Source organism: Equus quagga, chromosome 22 (genome assembly GCF_021613505.1).
Source record: "Equus quagga isolate Etosha38 chromosome 22, UCLA_HA_Equagga_1.0, whole genome shotgun sequence".
In the NCBI taxonomy this organism is placed as follows: domain Eukaryota; kingdom Metazoa; phylum Chordata; class Mammalia; order Perissodactyla; family Equidae; genus Equus; species Equus quagga.
The window spans coordinates 19,591,813-19,613,116 of NC_060288.1; the positions used below are offsets into that span (position 1 = coordinate 19,591,813).

Consider the following 21,304-nt stretch of genomic DNA (forward strand, 5'->3'; position numbering starts at 1 on the left):
TGTCCATTTGGCAAGAGTAAAGTACTTTTTCAGTAATTGAGTACAGATAAGACTAATTCTGTATGTTTTATTAGTAGCTTATTACCTAGGATTAGTCTTTCTTTTCTGTTATGTAGAGTTTTTTGTTTTGTTTTTGTGGCTGTTTAAAAATGACAGAATTTAACCTCTAGGTATTTTGGCAGTTTTTTTTTCTGGCTCCCACAAGAGTTTGAGGATACAGTTTGAAATCAGCTGTGGTGATCTCACTATAAAGTGTTAAGCAAAAGATGCCCCCATTCAACAGAAGAGTAAATAAAGTAGCTGATTATTTTTAAAACTGGTAGCATTGGAGAAGAGAAAGCACAGTAGATAGCCTTCGGACTTACTGCTCTCTTTAAGTCTTCTGAAGAGTGACAAACAGAACTTGAGTTGACAGTTACTACCACATAGTGTCTGCCTTTTTTACTTTTTTCCTAAAGCATTATATTTACTTTTAAAAACCACTTTTCTGTTTTTAAATTTCTTTGGATAATGTCCTTATGAATGAATATTATTCTTTCTTGATCTTGCTTTTTGGACATTATTCCAATTTGATTCTCTTTAATGTCTTGATTTTTAGTGCAGTCTTTGGGTAGTTCTATCAGTACTTTGTTCATAAAATGATTTTAATTTCTTAGAAAAAATTCCGAACTGCCACCACCTGGCTTTATTCTTTCTCCGCTATGCAGAATCTGTTGTTCTCCCCACCCCGCCTTCATTCCCTTCTTAACATCCTTTCAGAATGTAGCATTCTGTTAGAAGAGAAAACAAAGTCGAGGTCTTAACTGAAATTCAGAGCTTAAAGCAACCTTGTGAGTTGCAGATTGTTATGAAATGATTGATATTCTCAAGCTGCCTATAAGGGCAGAGTCCATTTTATGGAATATTTTATAGACGGGAGTCCATTTTACATAATTTTTAAAAGAAGCCTTCCACAAATACCCGTGCCTTCATTGTTTTCCACTACTCATCTTTCCCCCCACACTTAATCTCAGCTCTTAGAGAATTTATAAGTGTTTTTATACCATCTACCTTTTTATTGCTATTTGCATCATTTCTGATTACTTCATGTGGACCAGCTTTGTCTCCCAAACCAGACTATGCGTCTTCAGAGATTGTGTCTTAGACTTCTGTATTTAGAACTATCTAAGCACATAATTTTGGGGCAGACAGTATGGCATGAAAAATGGTAAACTAGAACCCAGGAATCTGACTGTGATATTGGGTAAATCACAGCTTTATCTTCTCTGGGGTTATAGTTCCTCACCTTTCATGTGAAAAAATTGGAGTATATATTATCTGAAGTATTTTTTAGCTATAAAAATATATTTGGATCCGTGAATAAGTATTGGCGGAACCTCAGTTGAGTAGAAGAAAGGAAGACTTAGGGTTTTCTGAAATTGGACCGTTACCTGTATGCAACTCAGGATTTCGTGCCTAAGTTATTTTTTTAATCTGTAGATTATAAATGTACTTGTTGAAGGTGACTCAAAAAGCTTAAATAAATATATGTGTTTGAAGGGTGGATGTAGTCCTGGCTTCCTTTTTTGGATTTCTATTCCGTGCACCATCCTCTTGGCATGTTTTTATCCCTAGGTATTTTTATTTTCATTTTCTCATCTTCCCTTTCTTCATTTTTGATGGTAGTCCCCACTCGCCTCCTTCAGCTTAGCGTTTCTCAGTGTTAGTCTGAAATGTTAGTTATAGGGATGCAGAAGTTATTAATCAGTGATAAAACTCCACTCATTTTGAAAATTCTTGGGAATAATTGTTTGGATTAGTGAAAAATCTGAAAGGAATTGTGTTTAGTTCAGAATTCTTTATAATTAGAGTATCAGAGTTTTGCAAACGTGACTAAAAGATTTTAAAAGGTTTGCTTTTTAAAGGGTAAAAATCCATAATATTAAAATGTTTAGTAAACTCTTTAAAATTAGATAGCTTTAAGGTTACCTTGAGGTCTAAACTATTTTTGAGAGACGGGAGGATTATAAATTAGGTGGAGATAAGCATTCTCAAAGGTTTTCTTTTTTTCTGGATGACTTTTTGCCTCATTTGCATAATGTTTCTTCTCGTAATTACTTACTATTGATACTTTGCTGGAGTATTTGGTTGATATCAACCTGGAGAGATTTCTTTGAGTCATTCCAGTGAGATCTGTTACCTATTTGGGTCTGGTTTTACATTTTACCAATGACTTTGATGAAATTATTTTGAGTCATTCTGAGACGGCTAGCTATTGATAGTTATCCCTTCCCCTTCAAATTGTTTTTCTAAGATGTAAACAGTCTTGAAATAAGCCAGGACTAAGAAGAACTTTGACAGGAATGAATGTAAATATTTACAAGGTAATGCCACTTGTATAAGATGGGAGAACTGAGTTAACAATATTAATTTAAAATGGGCTTTAGTTTATTGAAAGTTCAAGACAACAGAGAATCTCCAATAAATAGTGGCTTGACCAAGATAGATTATTTCTCTTCCATGTTCATGAAGTCTAGTCAGGTGGTCCAGGAGAGACAGAGCACTGACTGGGCTTCTCTGATATCCACATCACAGGTTCTAACCGTAGTCTTCTACTTCCTATTTGATCTTAATTTCTTCGAGTACTTAATTTTGAGCCATGTAGTTAATGTTCACTTGTTAATCTTATTGACTGCCAAATCAGAGTGTAAAATGCCATCACAGTTATTCATTCTCATTCACGGTACTGGTGAGTTCTACGCGGGGGTGGGTAAAGAGAAGAGGTTTTTGCATTGTATTGGTAAAGGGTGTCACCCAGGAGGGAAATTCTCCATCTGTATAATTTCTCTAGGAGTCTAATGTACATAGGGAAAGTAAATCAGTGCATTTTTACTTTCAAAAGAAATCCTTGAACTTCTTTATTCTCCTTAGTAACTTTGGTGGGTTGGGGAGGAGATCATTCATTTAAAATCTGCATAACCCCAACAAAAATTTGATAGCAAAGCAAATTTAAAATTGACTAAATATTTCTAAGTTAATAGACATATTTTATACAAATATTAAACTTTTGAAGTATAAGATTTCTGAAAAGGCAAATGGATGAAGAATACCATTATGGTGTATATTTTATGCATAATTTGGCTTATAATTTGTTTTTGAATAGTATTTAAATTTGTCTCTTTGCTTAATTGGCTTGTATTTTTTCTTACTGGATTACTTTTGAATAGTCTTAAGATTAACATTTAAAATTTTATAATTTCTTGTAAGTGGCATCTATTTAATCTGTTGCCCTACTTTTAGACAAAATACTAGCTTTTGGGGGGAATTTCAGAGTATTCTATGTCCTTAGACTCAGCTAAATGAGTATATTTTAAAAGAAAAAATAGTAATGATATCTTTGATGCAAAATCTTGTGCTTTGTTGTATGCTTATATAATATGATGCAAGTAAATTAAAGCCTTTCATGTCAGATTATTAAATAAAAAATGTATTTCTGTCCCTGGTTAGGAAATAGTCGGTTTGTTTTTGTTTGGTTTGGTTGTTTTTTTAACGTCATTTCTAGGAGTGGGGCAGAACGTTTTTTCAGTCTGGTCTTGTTCAAGGATACTTTTAGGGCATTAACCTGGTATAATGTCCTCTTTTTCTGTAAGGCCTAGATCCCTCATTTGTGTTTGTGTTTGTGTGTGTGTGTGTGCAAGTGTATGCGTGTTTGTGTATGTATGTATGTGTAGGTCCTTTGGCCTGATCCCTCATTTTTGTGTGTGTGTGTGTACATGTATGTCCTTTTGCTCTCTTGGCCTTCGTATCTTCCTTTTTGTATGCCTTTTTCTTTACTTTCCACTTGTTAATTTCTCTTCATGCTAACGATTGCTTATGGTCTTTTACTGTGAAATTACCTAACTACCTAACTCTTAACACGGCAGGCTTATCTCTGTGTCATCATGTTATTCTTTTTTTTCTTTAAGTCTACTAAAACTGTATCTCGGGTTGTATATTTAATACTAATTTATTATTTAGTATGTATTTTGCCATTGATAGTTGAAACAGGAACATGGATTTTAATAGTCAGATATAAGTGTTGTTCGTTTTATTTTCCAGGCCAGAGATCCTCAGCAGGAGCCTATGGAAGAGATCGAAAATTTGAAGAAGCAGCATGATTTATTGAAAAGGATGTTACAGCAGCAGGAGCAACTGCGAGCTCTACAGGGACGACAGGCTGCTCTTCTTGCTCTGCAACATAAAGCAGAGCAAGCTATTGCTGTGATGGATGATTCTGGTATGCCAAAGTCTTAGAATGTTGTTTTTGTAAGCAGGGCTCAATAAGTAATGGTGTTGCAGGGTGGATGCTGGTTACTATATAATCAGATCTTGATTGTCAACTAGTTGAGAAACCTGCATATGAAGCTCACCCTGTCCTGTGCTTTTCTCTGGTTATGCAGACAAGGTTGCAGGGGCAGCTCCTGGCCATCCTACTGTACCGTGCAGACAGCCAGCTCACTCTCCTTTTCATCAGAGAGAACCCTTAAGAGGTAAAAGGACAGGCTGTAGTTTGTTTTTGTACCCCTAGCCGATAGGGCTCTTGATGCTTTCATTTCCACCTTTTGTACTTTATTCACCTAGGATTGTCAGACTTTGCTTGCCTACCAAGGGAGGTTTAGAACTGAGTCCGTGAACAAATTTATAGAGCTTCTTTAGCTTCTGAAGTTAGTGGCAGCTCTGTTATTTCAGTTAGGTATCCAGTTGTAGATACTCGTTCCTTTGAACTATATTTATATCCTGTACAGTCTTCCCGAGACTCAGAAATGTTCTTTTCTTTCTTCCTCCTTCCCTCATAGCCATGTATCATTTAGGTGGAAATTGTATTGAATTCTTTAGTATTGAGTCTGATTTTATAGTTTGCCTCATTCAAACCTAAGTGTTTAATTTCTCATTAAGTTGAAAACAAATTGTTACTTACTAAAACTCAGTAAAACTAAGGTATATTTTCTAGTAGTCTGTCGTCCCAATCTAATAATAGTTTATCTCCTGTGGGCTCTCCATTTTAGGTCCTCACTGAGGATAATTGAAGTTACTCAGTTTATCCTGCTGTCTACACCTGGCCCACTGGCTCAGCCCTTTTATCACTGTTATATGTAATTTAATTTTGCGTTTTCATAAGGAACCTTATAATTTGCAAGTAACTTACTCTTTTGTAATAATTTTATAATAATTTTATAATATGTATAGTATATAGTAATAATTATAGATTTCATCCCCATTTTTCCCTTGTAAAATCCAAAGCATCATAGCTTTTACATTTATATTTAAAAAATAGATAATTTAGGTACAAACAAAATATTTTAACAGTGACCAGTACTAGTTTGATTAATGACTGACCTTTTAAATATTTTTCAAGTTTGGAGTATCAGAGACTTTCTTGTGATAGTTGTGTTATTTTAAACAGTTAGATTTACATCAGCTTATTTGAACATCACAAAATTGTAGGTTAGTCATCAGAACTTTTTTTCTTATTCTCATTTTATAGAAAATAAACACAGAGTTTGTGAGTTGCCTAGGCTTATGCAGTTTTAGTAGAATCAGATCTCTTGGGTTCCAGGTCAGGGATCTCCTATTTCTGAATATGAACTTCTATTTTTAAGTAAGTAGATGATCTCTTTTTTTTTTTTAAAGTGTACTATCAGTGAGGCAGGGACCAAGAGTAGAGTGAACATGAGTTTAAATTTGAATTTATTTTATATACTATTTCAAAAACAATTTTAAGTTAGTAATTTTAAAACAGATTGCCTCTTTTATTTATGAGATTTTGCAGAGGCATACTGATGGAAAGCCAGAATTCACATATTTAATATTCTGGTATATGAGAGAGACTACATAATTGTCATAGGAAAGAATGCTCCTTACCTCATATAACTAGCAAGTTGTGTGTTAGTTTTCTAGACTGTAATTTCTTTCTTTTCAAAACAGATTGGACTAGATATTTCAGATTCCAACCAGCCCTGAAGTTCTAATTTCTCAGTGGAAAAAGCTAGTATTTTCCTTTAAAACAGAGCGATTTATATTCAGTGTCTCTTTTAGAGTTGGAAAGGATAAACATGGAGTGGTTGGGTAGTAGTAAGTGTTATCAAAATTATCATCAGAATACTACCTTAGAAAGAGAAAAGCTGCGGTCTTTTGGTATGACTTGTATCACAAGCAACTCCTTCAATAAATTATCTGTTTTATTGCAGGGGTCAGCAAACTGGCCAGCTGGATTTGGCCCACTGCCTGAAATAAAGTTTTATGGAACACAGCCATGCCCGTTTGTTTATGTATTGCTTTCACCCTACAATGGCAGAGTTAGGTAGTTAAGACAAAAGCTGTGTTTCCACAAAGCCTAGCATATTTACTACTTGAATCTAAGAAAAGTTTGCCAGCCCCTATACTAGAGCATTGATTCTGTTGGGGGTGATGGGAATTGAGACCTGTCAGAATCATCAGTGCTTTTTGGGGCTAACCACTTTCCCTGCCCCCCCCCCCCCCCCCCCCCAACCTGATCGACCTGCCGCACCCTCACTCCATCAAGTCACTAGTCGTAATTGGGATGTAACATATCTCTCCTTTGAGGCTGGGACAGAAAAAGATGAACCACTATACTAGAGTTTTGTGAGTGTCCCTTTATTTTCAGTTCAGATGGAAACTTCTAATAAAATGATTGGTTGGCAGATAAATCTAAGAGGTTAACTAGTTTCAAATGATGTTGAGATTTTTCCCCCCAAAATTGATTTTTAGCTTCTCAGAAATTGAAAAGGTATTGTACTTATTTATTTGCTTTAATGAATAGTTGTTAATTTTCTTTCCAGTTGTAGCAGAAACTACAGGTAGCCTGTCTGGCGTCAGTATCACGTCTGAACTAAATGAAGAATTGAATGATTTAATTCAGCGTTTTCATAATCAGCTTCGTGATTCTCAGGTAACTTAATTTTTTTAGTATAGTTGAGTTTAGAATCACATCAATAAAAATAGTGTTCTCAAACTTTCTTGAGCACAAATGTCACCTGGCATGGTTGTTTAAAAAGTGTGGATTCCTGGTCAGTGGGATTCCTCCACCCCCAAAATTATAAATCACACATTTGGGGTGGGCTTCTCCCCAATGTGAGTCCAGTTCTGGAAGTTTGGGGACTATAATTTGGGAAACTATTAGACTACAATCTACTTTGAATGAAGTGATTGGTGAAATTTTCCCTTTGTATGCTACTAGATGACATTATTTTTTTCTCTAAAACATTGTTAATGATCACAACCTTTAAACTTATGTTTGAGTCTGTGTCCTTGCACTATTTTACTAATAATTTTAAGAAAGTTCTTAAGTTGAATTTAGAGTTAATTGTTATAATTTGATGACCTTTGTAAGTAATGATATAAATGCAAAATTTCAATTCCTGGGCCTTAAGTAAGAAAGATTAAAATTAAGTAAAAATATTAAAAATTAAGTAAGAATTAATACCTCTCCTCTGGAAATGAGTATGATTGAAGATGCAGTGTCTCCTGCCTACTGACCAAGTGAAAATAAAAGAGTATGGTCCGACCACTTTGGAGAGTTATTTAGCAATATCTTGTACATTTTTTCTAATGACTCTGCAGTATCCCACCTTAGAGAAATGCTCACATGTTCACAAGGAGATATATACAAGAACATTCATGGCAGCATTGTGTTAATAGCAAAAAATGAGAAAACCTAAATGTCCATGAATAGGAAAACAGATTAATAAATTATGATATATACATAGAGTGAAATTCTGTGATCAGTTACAGTAAATGAACCAGAACTAATGAATGGAAAATGAGAGTTTAAGAAGGATGCCACTTAGCTTATGTTTAAAAATGTGTAAAGAATGCGTATTTTTAATTGACATGTACATAACTATTACAAAATAAAAACGTATATAAGAATGGTGGATATCTAATTCTAGACTGTGGTTATCTCTGGAGAGGGTAATGGGATTGGGGATTGATATGTATAGAGCTTTAGCTGTATCTGTAATGTTGTGTTTCCCTTAAAAAAGAAAATAATTCATGAAAATGTGGCAAAATGTTGAAATTTGACTAAGCTCAGTGATGGTTATTCATTATGATTCCCTAAGCCTTAAGGTTTTTGAAATGTTTCATAGTTTTTCTTTTTAATCAGAGGAACATAGGAAAGAAGTGGTAGTAAAAACTGATAGATTAAGAAGTTAAAATTTGGGGCCAGCCCAGTGGCATAGTGGTTAAGTTTGCATGTTCTGCTCCGTAAGCCTTGGATTTGCAGGTTTGGATCCCAGGTGTGGACCTGTGCATGGCTCATCAAACCATTCTGTGGCGGTGTCCCACATACAAAACAGAGGAAGATTGGCACAGATGTTAGCTCAGTGACAATCTTCCTCAAGCAAAAAGAGGAAGATTGGCAATAAATGTTAACCCAGGGCCAATCTTCCTCAACCAAAAAAAAAAAAAAAAAAAAGTTAAAATTTATGGTGATGGTGCTCAAAAGATGGCAAGAGAGAAAATGAGATTTTTAAAGATTTATTCTATATAAAATTTAGCATTTCTAGCACTTAATTTAGATCTAGGTCATAATGTTCAGTGAATCCAAGACCACTGTAGTTATATGTATCTGTAAAACTATATATATATATATGTGTTACAATGGCACATCAGGAAACAGTATGCAATTTGGGAATAGGAAAGGCACGTGCTTACCCACCAGCACAACCTAGGCCAATATTTATCTCTTTTTATAAAGAATAGTTATGCATTCTTAATACGAGAATACAACCTTTAATTGCCTCAGTCTTTATTTTTCTTCGTCTTTTTTTTATAAGCCTCCAGCTGTTCCAGATAATAGAAGACAGGCAGAAAGTCTTTCATTAAGTAGGGAGGTTTCCCAGAGCAGGAATCCATCAGTTTCAGAACATTTGCCTGATGAGAAAGTCCAACTTTTTAGCAAAATGCGAGTATTACAGGAAAAGAAACAAAAAATGGACAAACTGCTTGGGGAACTTCATACACTTCGAGATCAGCATCTGAACAATTCATCACGTAAGTAAATCTGGCTCAGTAGTATTAGGTACAGGACACATAGGTATATATGATGGTGCATAATAGTTACTTAATAAATATTTGGTGAATGAATGAACACATAGTTCCCAATGAAAATTATACGTTTTGTGGGGAGGTAGGATTTGCATGGGAAAAGTTTTTAAGTCACAAGGCAATGTGTGATAAAAGCCAAGTAGATGATAGATCTGTTCTGTAATTCAGAAATTGGAAAGAATAAACTTGGGCCTTGAAAAACTGGTAGGATTGTAATTAAGGGAAAAGTGGAAGAGAAGGTAACTTTGGTACTTGGACATAATACTGCATTTTTTACCATATTCAAAATATGCCTTTTAAAAAAAAAACTAATCCACATTAGTACTTTGATTTACAAACTATGAAACAGATTTAGAAAGTAATTGTATAAAAAACACAAGGTATGAAAAACATAGTACCTGTGGTTTAGTATGAAATGTCCATAACTTACATCCTTTTTGAAAATATGTAAATAGTTATCTAAGGTGGGAATAAGAAAGGCATAGTCATCCTACTTATACTAGTTATATAGGAAAGGCAATAATCATCCTAGTTATACTATAGGAACTATCTTTTCTACGGATGTTTTACTTGTCTCTGTCTAATTCAGATTTACTTACTAGTCCTCATTTGCTATCCTCATACCTTCTCAAGCCTGGTCCCTGCCTCTTACACAAACAGTTAGTAATAGGAGCTCTGGCATTGGAAACTGGAGTCCGTGGGGTCAACTGCAACTGGTCATTCTTCTTCAGCATTCCAGCTCCTCTCTTATTAAAGAAACGCCAAAGGATACAAACATCATCTCTGGAGTCCCTGTTCTTTGTTCTTCACCCATCTCCTATTTCTCTGTCAACCCAAAAGAACCTTACTGTTTCTCCCCTGAAAGATAGTCCTTTCTTTTCCCTGATCCCTGCTGGTCTCCTCCTCCTCTAGAGCATAAACTAACCCCAATTCTTATCCTTCCTAAACAGGTAAACTCAACTAAGAAAAACTTAAAATTTGCACTCAAGGCTTTAAAGACAGTAGCACTCTGCCTACTGATGACTCTAAAAAATCATTTTCTTTCCAGTTAGGAAACAGTGTGAAAGCAGCAGCAAAAGGTAGAACAGTCAAGGAATAGGATAGAAGGACTACTGGCAATCAGCTATAGCAACTGATAATGTGAGCAACGAATAATGGTGGTCGTGAGAAAGAGATAAAAGACAATAGTTTTAAAGTGGTGGGAGAAAGAGAAGTGCAAAGAAAGTTTCTTAATCTTCATTCATTGCCCTTGAAGGCATAGCATATCTTTGTCTGATCTGTGTGGACAGAAAAGTGATTAAAATATAATTCAAGGACTGTATAGGATTAGCCATCATCTAATTAGAAAATTTTATTGCTGAGTAGTATTTCTTGGATGGATGTACCACAGTCACTTTAGCAATTTTGCTTTAACCTTTGGAACAAGAAAAGTTCCATCTTGGAGACCAGATATCATTCCTTTGAGCTGTGGATTTAGAACACTCTTAGGGAGCTAACCTGCTATGGCTGCCCTGTGAAAGTTTGTAGATGGTATACTGAACATCATACATAGTGGCCCTGCTGAACCTAACCTAGAACCAAGTTTATCAGAGGAGTGCTCTAGTTACTTTTTCAAGATAGAGTTCTTGTCAATTTCCATCTTGTCTTTCCTTATTCTTTCCTGTCTGTTTTAACTCTGTTTGGTTGAAGGACATGTTAATAAACAGGTGGCCTGGATGTTATATCCTTAAGTTTCTAAAATTTAAATCTGCAGAATTTAAGATGTTAATGGTTTTTACTTTTTGTTTTTCTATATCCAAGCAAACTTTGGATAAGTGTTGTTTGATGCCATATTTATTTGTTTATGGTAACTGGTCTTTTTTGTTTGTAGTTGTGCCTTCTTCAGTCTCTCCACAAAGGAGTGTGGATCAGAGAATTACATCTTCAGCTCCGTCTGCTCCTGTAGGCTTAGCACCAGTTGTCAACGGAGAATCCAATAGTCTCACATCATCTGTTCCTTATCCGGCTGCTTCTCTAGTTTCTCAGAATGAGAGTGAAAGTGAAGGCCATCTAAATCCAACTGAAAAACTCCAGTAAAACATTTTTACAAACGTTGTTTACATAGATTAGAATTGAGTAATGGGGATAAATCCTGGGTTTTTTACTTTGATTGTTGAATTTCTGGAAAAGTTGAATTTATTTGATATTCTTAAGTGATAACAGTGGTAGAAGTGTGTCTGTGTAATATGTGCATTCTTTGAGTTGTCCGGGAGAAATGTGACATAACACAGGTCAATTTCTGTAAGCTGATGTTTTCCTGTTTTCCAGATAAAGGATTAGCAGTAGCTGGGGCTACAGTTAAAAGATATCTGTATTCAAATGGTTTAGAACCCAGACTCTAGAGTCAGACAGCCCTGCAGTTGTATCTCACGAGGCTGTGTGACAATGGTCAAACACCTTACCCTTACTGAGCCTCATTTTCTTCATTTGCAAAATAGGGATGATAATATACCTGTTCACTAACATGTTTTATAGAAGTAAAAAACATTGGCATAGTTCTTGACATTTAGTAAAAACTGAACAATTATTATTTTTCGTAAATATATACTTTATAGATCTCTATATGTTGTAGACAAATTGGGAACTTCTGTAAATGCTCAGTAAAGCCTGCATACCTGATTTGTCTGAGAGGTAGTGTTTAAATTGAATATTTAGTACTGCACATTTTTGAGAAACCTAGGGATATTTTCAACATTGAGTTTTAAGCTGTTAACATTTATACCTTAATTTTAATACTTGAAACTGGTTTGCTTAAGCTTTTGTCCCTAGCATAACATAAGAAAATAAAGGAATGAGATTTTGAGTAAGCTGTACGTGCAATTAAATTCATTACTTTACAGTCATATCCCCTGGATATTTGATTAGATCTAAATTTTGTTACTGCTGGCTGCTATTATATGAAAATAATATGTGCTTTGTTTTGCCAAAATTAGTATGAATGTTATATATATGTACCTTTTGTTGTTTATCAGGAAGTTAAATGAAGTTCGAAAGAGATTGAATGAACTAAGAGAGTTAGTTCATTATTATGAACAGACATCAGATATGATGACAGATGCTGTAAATGAAAACACAAAAGATGAAGAGACTGAAGAGTCAGAATATGATTCTGAGCATGAAAATTCTGAACCTGTTACTAACATTCGGTAAAAACTTATTTCTAAGTTTGTTTTTCTAACATATTCATCTTAACTTAATAGTTTTAATATGGAACAAAAAAGAACCTCATTAGAGTGCTATTTGCCTTTTATTTAACTTTGCTTCTGTAAGTACAATATTTTTGTTGGTATAATCTTACTCGCCCTCTAAAGAAATGCATATAGGGAGGTATTGAATACAGTAGTTTAGTAAATTGGCTGTTTGTTAGATCAAATGCAAGTAAATCATAAGAAGTATCTAACTTAACATTTTCCTACCTCTTTTAGGTGTAATTTTGACTTTTCATATGTTTTTATTCTTAAATTTCCAAATAGCAGAGGTTAATGAAAAGCAAGAGCCAGTTATTCCGAGTTGGGCTCTAAGTGGGGAAATAGCCAGTGATGTTCATAGTTTGGAATTATTTTATCAGCAATCCTAAGACTTTTGATGTAAATTTATTTTTTTTTACCTTAAATAACTTCAGGCTCTTTTCTTTCTTTTAGAAATCCACAAGTAGCTGCTACCTGGAACGAAGTAAATAGTAATTCTAATGCACAGTGTGTTTCTAATAATAGAGATGGGAGATCAGTTAATTCTAATTGTGAAATTAACAACAGATCTGCTGCCAACATAAGGGCTCTAAACATGCCTCCTTCTTTAGGTATGATTGACTATTCACAGATAATTTTGCTGTATTTTACTTGGGAAGTAGATTTTCATTAGTACTTTTCTTAAGTTTATTAAACTAATAATTTAATAAACTTAAGTTTAATAAATTATTGATTTCAATAATATATGTTTTCAGCAGATTGTCGATATAATAGAGAAGGAGAACAGGGGATTCATGTTGCACAAGGTGAAGATGATGAGGAAGAGGAGGAAGAAGCGGAAGATGAGGGAGTCAGTGGAGCTTCATTATCTAGTCATAGGAGCAGTCTGGTTGATGAGGCTCCAGAAGATGCCGAATTTGAACAGAAGATCAGTAGACTTATGGCTGCGAAACAGAAACTTAGACAGTTACAAGATCTTGTTGCTATGGTACAGGTAAATACTGCTAGGTTTTTAAAAAACATTTTGTCAAATAGTCCAGTCTTATTTAGAAGGTAAGATTTATGTATGTGTTTGATAATTCTGTTGGTATAATCATACTAATACACATTTATTGAGTTCTTACTGAGTGCCAGGTTTAAATCTTAGCACTTTACATGCCATGTATCAGAGATCAGCAGACTTTCTCTATTAAGGGTGAGTTAGTAAATATTTTAGGCTCTGTGGGCCGTATATTCTCTGTCACAACTACTCAATGCAAAAGCAGCCAAATAGACAATACATAAATATGTGAGCATTGCTATGTTCTAATATAACTTTATTACAAAAACATGTTTGTTTGTTGTTTTGCTGGACACCCCAGTCTTATATCATGTAGAACTCGTGATATCTCAGTGAGGCAGAATTAAGCATGTTAAAGAGATGTTAGCTGACCCAGGTTATAGTGTTGTCAGAGCCAGAATTGAGACTCTCTTATACCAGAGCCTGAGATCTTAAATCACTTGATGTGAAAGGAAAACCGTATGATGTTTTATTCAGCAAGGCCAGATAAGTAAAGTTCAAACTATTAGTCATAAATTTTAAAAAGCCATTTGCACATATGAACATGATATTATGTAACTTAACACTTCTTTATACACACGTACATTTTTGCTTATATATTCAAAGTATATCTGTAGAAGGCTACATAAACTGGTAACATTCGTTACCTGTGGAGAGAGGAATCAGTTGGGGGACAGGGATGAAAAGGAGACTTTCTACATGTCTTTTTTACTTTTTGAACTTTGATCATGTGACTGTACTACCATTTGAAAAAATTAAAACAGCTTCCAAAGCAAATAGTAGTAGGTTGTGCCATCTCAAACATCATTGTACTTGTTTATTACTTTCCCACTTTTTCTTTGATTCCTTTCTTCAGATGTATTGCCAAAAGTGGGAATAATAGATCAGAAATGATGAATGACTTGGTGGCTTACACATGACTCAGCTTATGTTCAGGCCTATAGTGAAGCTCTTTTGCTTCAAGGACTGTTCTAAGATCTGAAATATTTATATGAGAAATGATAAAACTGTAATGCAGAGGGATTAAGGGGCCTCCTACTGAAAGAGAACTGTTAAAAGAAGGACCCAAATCCCCAAGTTTTTTACATCAGTTTAAGGTCGATGAGTTTTATTTATTTTACTAAGGGTAGTTGTCTTTTTTCTTATTTTAACTTTTACTTGTATCCTATTTCCCAAGAGACCTGGGAGAAGGTCTAAACAGTTAGACAGTTACCATGATTATATAAAACTATTACTACTCTTCCTAATTAGATTATTCTGGACAACTTTTTTTAAAGATTGGCACCTGAGCTAACAACTGTTGCCAATCTTTTTTTTTCCTCCCCAAATCCCCCCAGCACATAGTTGTGTATTTTTAGTTTGTGGCACGTGGGACACCGCCTCAACATGGCCTGGTGAGTGGTGCCGTGTCCGTGCCCAGGATCCGAACCGGTGAAACCCTAGGCCTCAGGAAGTGGAGCGTGCAAACTTAACCACTTGGCCACGGGGCTGGCCCCTCTGGACGACTTTTATGGCCCTTATGAAACCTCTGTATCTTATAAGTCTCCAGATGTCTCTCTCTTAGTTCCTTAGTCTCTGATGCAGTGTGTGTTAAAACAATAATTGTTTAGTCAGTTACTTTCTTAACTTTCTTTTAGTGTTGGAGTTTGTATCATTTCAGTTGTTTAGTCTCTTCCATACTACCATCTGAAACTTGAGGCAGTTTTGTTTTGCATTTTTTTCTCATACGTTAATTTTTCTGCTTATTATGTGAAAATGCCTCATGATTTAGCTTTTATATTCTTCATTTCCAACTTGAGTCAGTTTCTTTCTGATCTTCCTATTCATACTAGTAATGAATTAGATTATTTTTCACATTGATGCAAAGACCAAATACTACCATTTCTACAAACTTAAAATTGATTAGACAATTTTATAATTACAGTTTTATTAGAGTGATATGTCCAAAGGTTAAAGTTTCAGTTGAGATCTTCAGAGAACCAAGGGTAAATATAAAATATATAGAGTTAAATGTTTTTAAGAAAAGGCAGTAGTTCACCCACAACCCCCCATTTTAATAAATACATTGATTTCAACAGAAGATATAGATCTGCTGTTAGGAAGATATGAACTTTAGTTGTTTTTCCAGTAGTCATGACAGATTTGAGATGCTATATTCTCACTATTTTTTGTATTGTGAACATTGGTACTTGTTTGGCAAACTAAAGGCCAAAGTAAGGAAATGGAAAATTTTAATCAGAGCAAGTGACACTGGATATTAATCATTTGAAGTTGTTAATTTAAAATTATACCTTAAGAAAAATTAACTAATATCAAGAGTCCCAGCTCCAATGGTATATTTTTTATCTTCTTCATATCCACTAGATAGTTATTGTTTGGTAGCTTGGTCTCTGGTCAAGATAAGAAAAAGCAACTTAATATTTCTCATGACTGGGTAATTGGCAGCTTAAATTTTAAATATACTGTTTTCAGTTTTAGCACTTCATTTCCTGCCATCGATAAAGGATGAACTTCAGTGTTCTCTAAAAATCTACTGCTTTAATTTTTATGTTATGTGAATTTTATAGACTAGTGGTATTTACTAATTATATGAATTGGATAATCCTTTAGATATGAAGATAATTTTAATATAATGATGGTGTTTTAGGATGATGATGCAGCAGACCAAGGAGTTATGTCTGCCCATACTTCAAATTTGGATGATTTCTACCCAGCAGAAGAAGACACCAAACAAAATGCAAATAACACTAGAGGAAATGCCAGTAAAACACAGAAAGATGCTGGAGTAAATGAAAAGGCAAGGTATGTTAAGCTTATGGCTTTCATTTAATGAAAATTTAGCACCTGTTACAGAGAAGGTACTCAGATAGGTGTGCTGTATTATTCGTGCTTAATGCTATCATCAGATTTACTGGGGTCCACAAATATGTCAATTTAATTATAGAGAGAAATTTTATGAGGCTAAACTACAGCAGCAACAGAGAGAGCTCAAACAATTGCAGGAGGAAAGAAAGAAACTGATTGAGATTCAAGAGAAAATTCAAGCATTGCAAAAGGCATGTCCTGACCTACAGGTAATTAGGAAATGTTTTTCTTTCCATTTTGTCTGAAAAAAGATGTTTAAAACCTAATGTCAATTGACAGTACTCTTTGTCTTTTTCTAGTACTGATGTGACATTTATATTTATTAATTTTATGATTAATGAAATGGATGAACTAATAAAATGGGTTAGGGTTGTACATTTATACTATGAAAGATAGCACTTAGGAATTGACTCTGTTTCCATTTTTTCACTCATTGGGCTAGCTAGTTATAGGTTCAGAATATGAATATTTATAGCTATTTATTATATTAAAATATTCTCGTTTGAACTTTGCAATTAAGGGACTATCATTTCCATCTTTTACTGGCCCAAAATTACATAATAAAGCTCTTAAGCCATTGTGAGTTACCTAAGGGAATTAAGATATTTTATTTGTAGTTTGAATATTAAATGTATATACCTTTGCTTATTAAATAGCCCCCTGTGTATGGGTCTTTGAGATTGAACAGAGAATGAGCAATCCTTGACCATGTCAGGTAACCAGGAGTAGGGTTAACATGGGAAGGGAATATCAATTCTTTTTGAGATTTTTCTTAAAATTTATTGGTTAGCTTTATTCTTCAGTTAGGTTTTGTTTTCAAAGAAAGGGAAACACATCAAATGATGTTTCTAATATAAGTTTATTTTCTAGACTCTTAACCTTTTTCAGTTTAATCCTTTTCCCTTGTCTCCAATTTAAATAACATCCAGAGGAATATATGCCAGAGTGGGTTGAGTATATGAAATTTTCCGCAATAACATTTTATCCCTTTTGTCTCTATTGTTGCTGAGGGTTGGTTACTACTCGTTGACTTTAGCCTGTGTTTTCATGTGTCAGGTTTTCTTTGGATCATGATGGCAGTTAAGGTCTGGTAATGACAAATTAGGTATGGTACTAGAGCCCTAGAGAAGTAGTAAAATAACTGCTTTTATGAAATTAACATAACTGCTTTAATTCATAATAGTTTTTACCAACCCTTTTTTAGCTGTCAGCCACTAGTGCCGGTAATTGTCCCACAAAAAAATATATTCCAGCTGTTACTTCAACCCCAACTGTTAATGAAAATGAAACCAGTACAAGCAAATCTGTTTTTGAGCCTGAAGATTCTTCAGTAGTAGATAATGAGGTATTGTACATTGTACCCTGTTGTTCCTGAGTCAAGTCATATCTTAACAAGGAGTATTGATTATCTGCAAAATGTGTTTTTAAATGTAGCCTGTTTTATGTCTTTTAGTTGGGAGAAGAAATAACTTTTTCCAAAAGTAATTAAATTGGGATCTTTTCAGAATAGTCTTGCTCTTTATTAGCAAATATTTGGCAGAATTATAGGTAAAGGATAGCTGCAGCAAATAGTAATCATCTCAATTAGAAAGAATTATCTTTTAGCATTTTGTTTACATGTGATCTGTAGAAAACATTATTCTTCTTTTTCTAGATAGTTGATGAAATATTTTTGTTTTCATTAAGAATTAATGATTGCCTGATTTTTTTCTTATTTATGGATATTTTAACCTTCATGTAAAAAGGATAGAGTGAGAATAGAAATGTTTGTTGGTATTGACAGGATTAACCTGTTATTCTTTAAGGCTAAAACAAATCCAGATATTTACAGTAACTTGACTTTGATTTTTAAAATAATAGCTATGGTCAGAAATGCGAAGACATGAAATGTTAAGGGAAGAGCTGCGACAGAGAAGAAAGCAACTTGAAGCTCTGATGGCTGAACATCAGAGGAGGCAAGGTCTAGCTGAAACTGCATCTCCAGTGGCTGTTTCTCTGAGAAGTGATGCATCTGAGAACCTGTGTACTCCTCAGCAAAGTAGAACAGAAAAGTAAGAGAATTGTTTGAGTCATTTTTTTTTAACATCACCTACCTAAGGCCTGTGGGATAGGTAGCGTCATTTCCCCTCTACTTCACAGCACAAATCTGTTTCAGTGAGGCTAGTTTAAGCATGACCTTTATGAGTCAGTTTAACTAAATCCAGGTGCTTTCTATTCTAACTTCTCATAGCATCAACCGTCTGTCTTTTTTTTAATTACTAACACACTTGATTAAACGGTGATACAGATTTTCCTGAGTATATAAACCTTATTTTCTTAGTTTTCAGCTTATAAAAAGAAAATGCTTGATACTTTGTAGTGCTTTTCTATCAGGCAGAAATAAGCACTTTTTAATTTAAATTGAGCATCTGCTGTTTGTTAAGTTTCCTAAGGATCTTAAAACATTATGTAAAACATTTAGTTTTTAGGATTTAAGTTTGAGATTTCTGCATTTAGAGTATTTCTGGGGGCTGGCCCTGTGACTGAGTGGTTAAGTTTGTGCACTCTGCTTTAGTGGCCTGGGGTTTGCTGGTTTGGATCCTGGACATGGACCTACACACCACTCATCAAGCCATGCTGTGGCAGCATCCCACATAGAACAACTAGAATGACTTACAAGTAGGATATACAACCATGTACTGGGGCTTTGAGGAGGGAAAAAAAAAGAGGAAGATTGGCAACAGATGTTAGTTCAGGGCCAATTTTCCTCACCAAAAAAAAAGCATATCTTAAAAAAAAAAGAAGATTTCTAAAAGAGTTGGTTATCTGTAAGATCAGTTAATTACTTATCTATATAGTAGTATTCACATCTAAAATTTTGAAACCCAAATTTGTTGTGACCTCACCTTTTAATATCCTCAGATGGCATTTCTGGAACATTGCACCAAGCCCCTTTTTCTTCCTCTTAGAAGAAGTTTTTCTGTTCTGGGAGTCTCAGTATGCTTTTTATTGATCACACTATATCTATAATATTTTATTCTATTTTGAGTACCACATCTATCTGTACTTTAAAAAAGTTTTTAAAAAGTTTTGATAAGCATCTAGGTTTTAGAACCATAGATCTAGAATTCTGCTTTCCAGTATGGCAGCCACTAGATATAGGTGGCTATTTAAATTAAAATTAAATAGAATTAAAAATTCATTTTCTCTGTCACACCAGGCATATTTTAAGTGCTCATTAGTCATGTGTACCTAGTGGTCACTGTATGGACAGCACAGATATAGATCATTACTACCATTGCAGAAAGTTATCTGTTGGACAGCTCTGATCTAGAAAACTGTCACTCAAGGAAAAGTTGAAAGTTGAGGGGGATTTAGTTTAGGAAAAGGGTTCCAGGGGATGTGATTACTATTTTAAGTTATTTGAAGAATTGTTTTCTGAAAGGCAGAGTAAATATATTTTGTGTAACAGCAGTAGGGAGAGTACCACCCATCTTGTAGTTACTGTGATTAAATGAAATTTTATATATACACATATGTGCATATACATACATGCGTACATGTATATATTTGGTACAATGTCTGGTACATAGTAGATGGTAAAGTATTTAGCTCATCTCCAGAATGATCTCTTGGTTTTTGTCTCTTAATCTCTAGAACAATGGCAACTTGGGGAGGTTCTACCCAGTGTGCACTAGATGAAGAAGGAGATGAAGATGGTTACCTTTCTGAAGGAATTGTTCGGACAGATGAAGAGGAGGAAGAAGAAGAGCAAGATGCTAGTTCCAATGATAACTCTTCCATGTATCCTCCTAACAGTGTGAATCATAACTCTTATAATGTAAAGGAAACTAAAAATAGGTTAGTTTCACTGTTTCAATTTTTTGCTTGATTTGAAGAGTCTTGGGTCTTTCTGACACCAAGCAATTCTCTGATTCTCTGGACCAACTGAGTATCTTACAATTTAATTCAGTTCTGACACTAACTACTTGGAGCTAGGGCAGACCCCACAAGTTAAGGGACTCAGTCACATAAGCCTGCCCCCACTTCAGATGCCAGTTGCAAGTCCCACGTCCCCAGGGTACCCACACTTATGTCTGACTTGGCTACAAATTTTGGGGTTCCACAACCCCTCTTCAGGTTCCATAATTTGCTAAAACAATTCACAGAACTTAGGAAAACACTTGTGTTTACTGGTTTCTTATAAAGGATACAACTCAGCAACGGCCAAATTGAGGAGGTGCATAAGCCAAGGTATGAGTTGGGGAGTGGCACAGAGCTTCTTCCATGCGCCCTCTGGCGGCTGACCACCTTCCCAGAACTTCAGTTGTTCACCAACCCAGAAGGTCTCCTAACTGCCTTGTTTAGGGGTTTTTATGGAGGTTTCATTTCATAGGCACAATTGATTAAATTTACTGGCCACTGGTGATTAAACTCAATCTCTGGCCCCTCCCCTCCCTGGAGGTTAGGACATGGGGCTAAAAGTTCCCACCCTCTAATCACCTGCTTGGTTTTTCTGGCAACCAGCCCCCATCATGAAACTATCTAGGTCTTGCCAAGAGTTGTTAGCATAAACTCAGGTATGGTTGAAAGGGGCTCATTATAAATAACAAAGACACTCCTGTACTTAGGAGATAGAGTTTTAGGAGCTCTGTGCCAGGAACCTAGGACAAAGACCAAATATATTTTTTATTATACCACAAGAGTGTTGCCAAGATACATTCCACCTAGACTGGATCAAGATTCGTAAGCTTTGATCTTCTCCCCTGTTTTGGGGAATTAAGCAAAAATTAAAAATCATAGGATACAAAATTATGTGGACACTTCTGTGTAAAACATAAAGGAAAAAAGACTGGAAGAGAATAAAAAATGATATAAGGCTAGAAATCTGGAACGTTTCCCATCTCTATTTCCATACTTTTTTTTTTTAGTGAGGAAGATGTGCCCTGAACTAACATCCATTGCCAATCTGCCTCTTTTTGTTTTGAGGCAGATTAGCCCTGAGCTAAGGTCCATGCCAGTCTTCCTCTATTTTGTGTTTGGGATACCTCTTCAGCATGGCTGATGAGTGGAGTAGGTCCACACC

The 21,304-nt window shown here is 34.9% G+C and overlaps 1 protein-coding gene across 25 annotated transcripts in view; it reads left to right on the forward strand.

Moving 5' to 3' along the window:
* Positions 1–21,304, forward strand: part of PCM1 (pericentriolar material 1) — an 85,615-nt gene that overhangs the window by 18,452 nt on the left and 45,859 nt on the right. For 12 of the 25 annotated variants that reach the window (XM_046648763.1, XM_046648762.1, XM_046648760.1 and 9 more), the window contains 13 exons: positions 4,078–4,255; positions 4,419–4,508; positions 6,819–6,928; positions 8,817–9,033; positions 10,958–11,159; positions 12,099–12,272; positions 12,768–12,925; positions 13,070–13,308; positions 16,022–16,176; positions 16,319–16,448; positions 17,444–17,584; positions 18,100–18,290; positions 19,876–20,079. In XM_046648763.1, coding sequence (XP_046504719.1) covers positions 4,078–4,255; positions 4,419–4,508; positions 6,819–6,928; positions 8,817–9,033; positions 10,958–11,159; positions 12,099–12,272; positions 12,768–12,925; positions 13,070–13,308; positions 16,022–16,176; positions 16,319–16,448; positions 17,444–17,584; positions 18,100–18,290; positions 19,876–20,079 — 2,189 coding nt within the window. The remainder of the gene's footprint in view (positions 1–4,077; positions 4,256–4,418; positions 4,509–6,818; positions 6,929–8,816; positions 9,034–10,957; positions 11,160–12,098; positions 12,273–12,767; positions 12,926–13,069; positions 13,309–16,021; positions 16,177–16,318; positions 16,449–17,443; positions 17,585–18,099; positions 18,291–19,875; positions 20,080–21,304) is intronic. The other 13 variants (XM_046648770.1, XM_046648774.1, XM_046648781.1 and 10 more) reach the window with 3 other exon arrangements.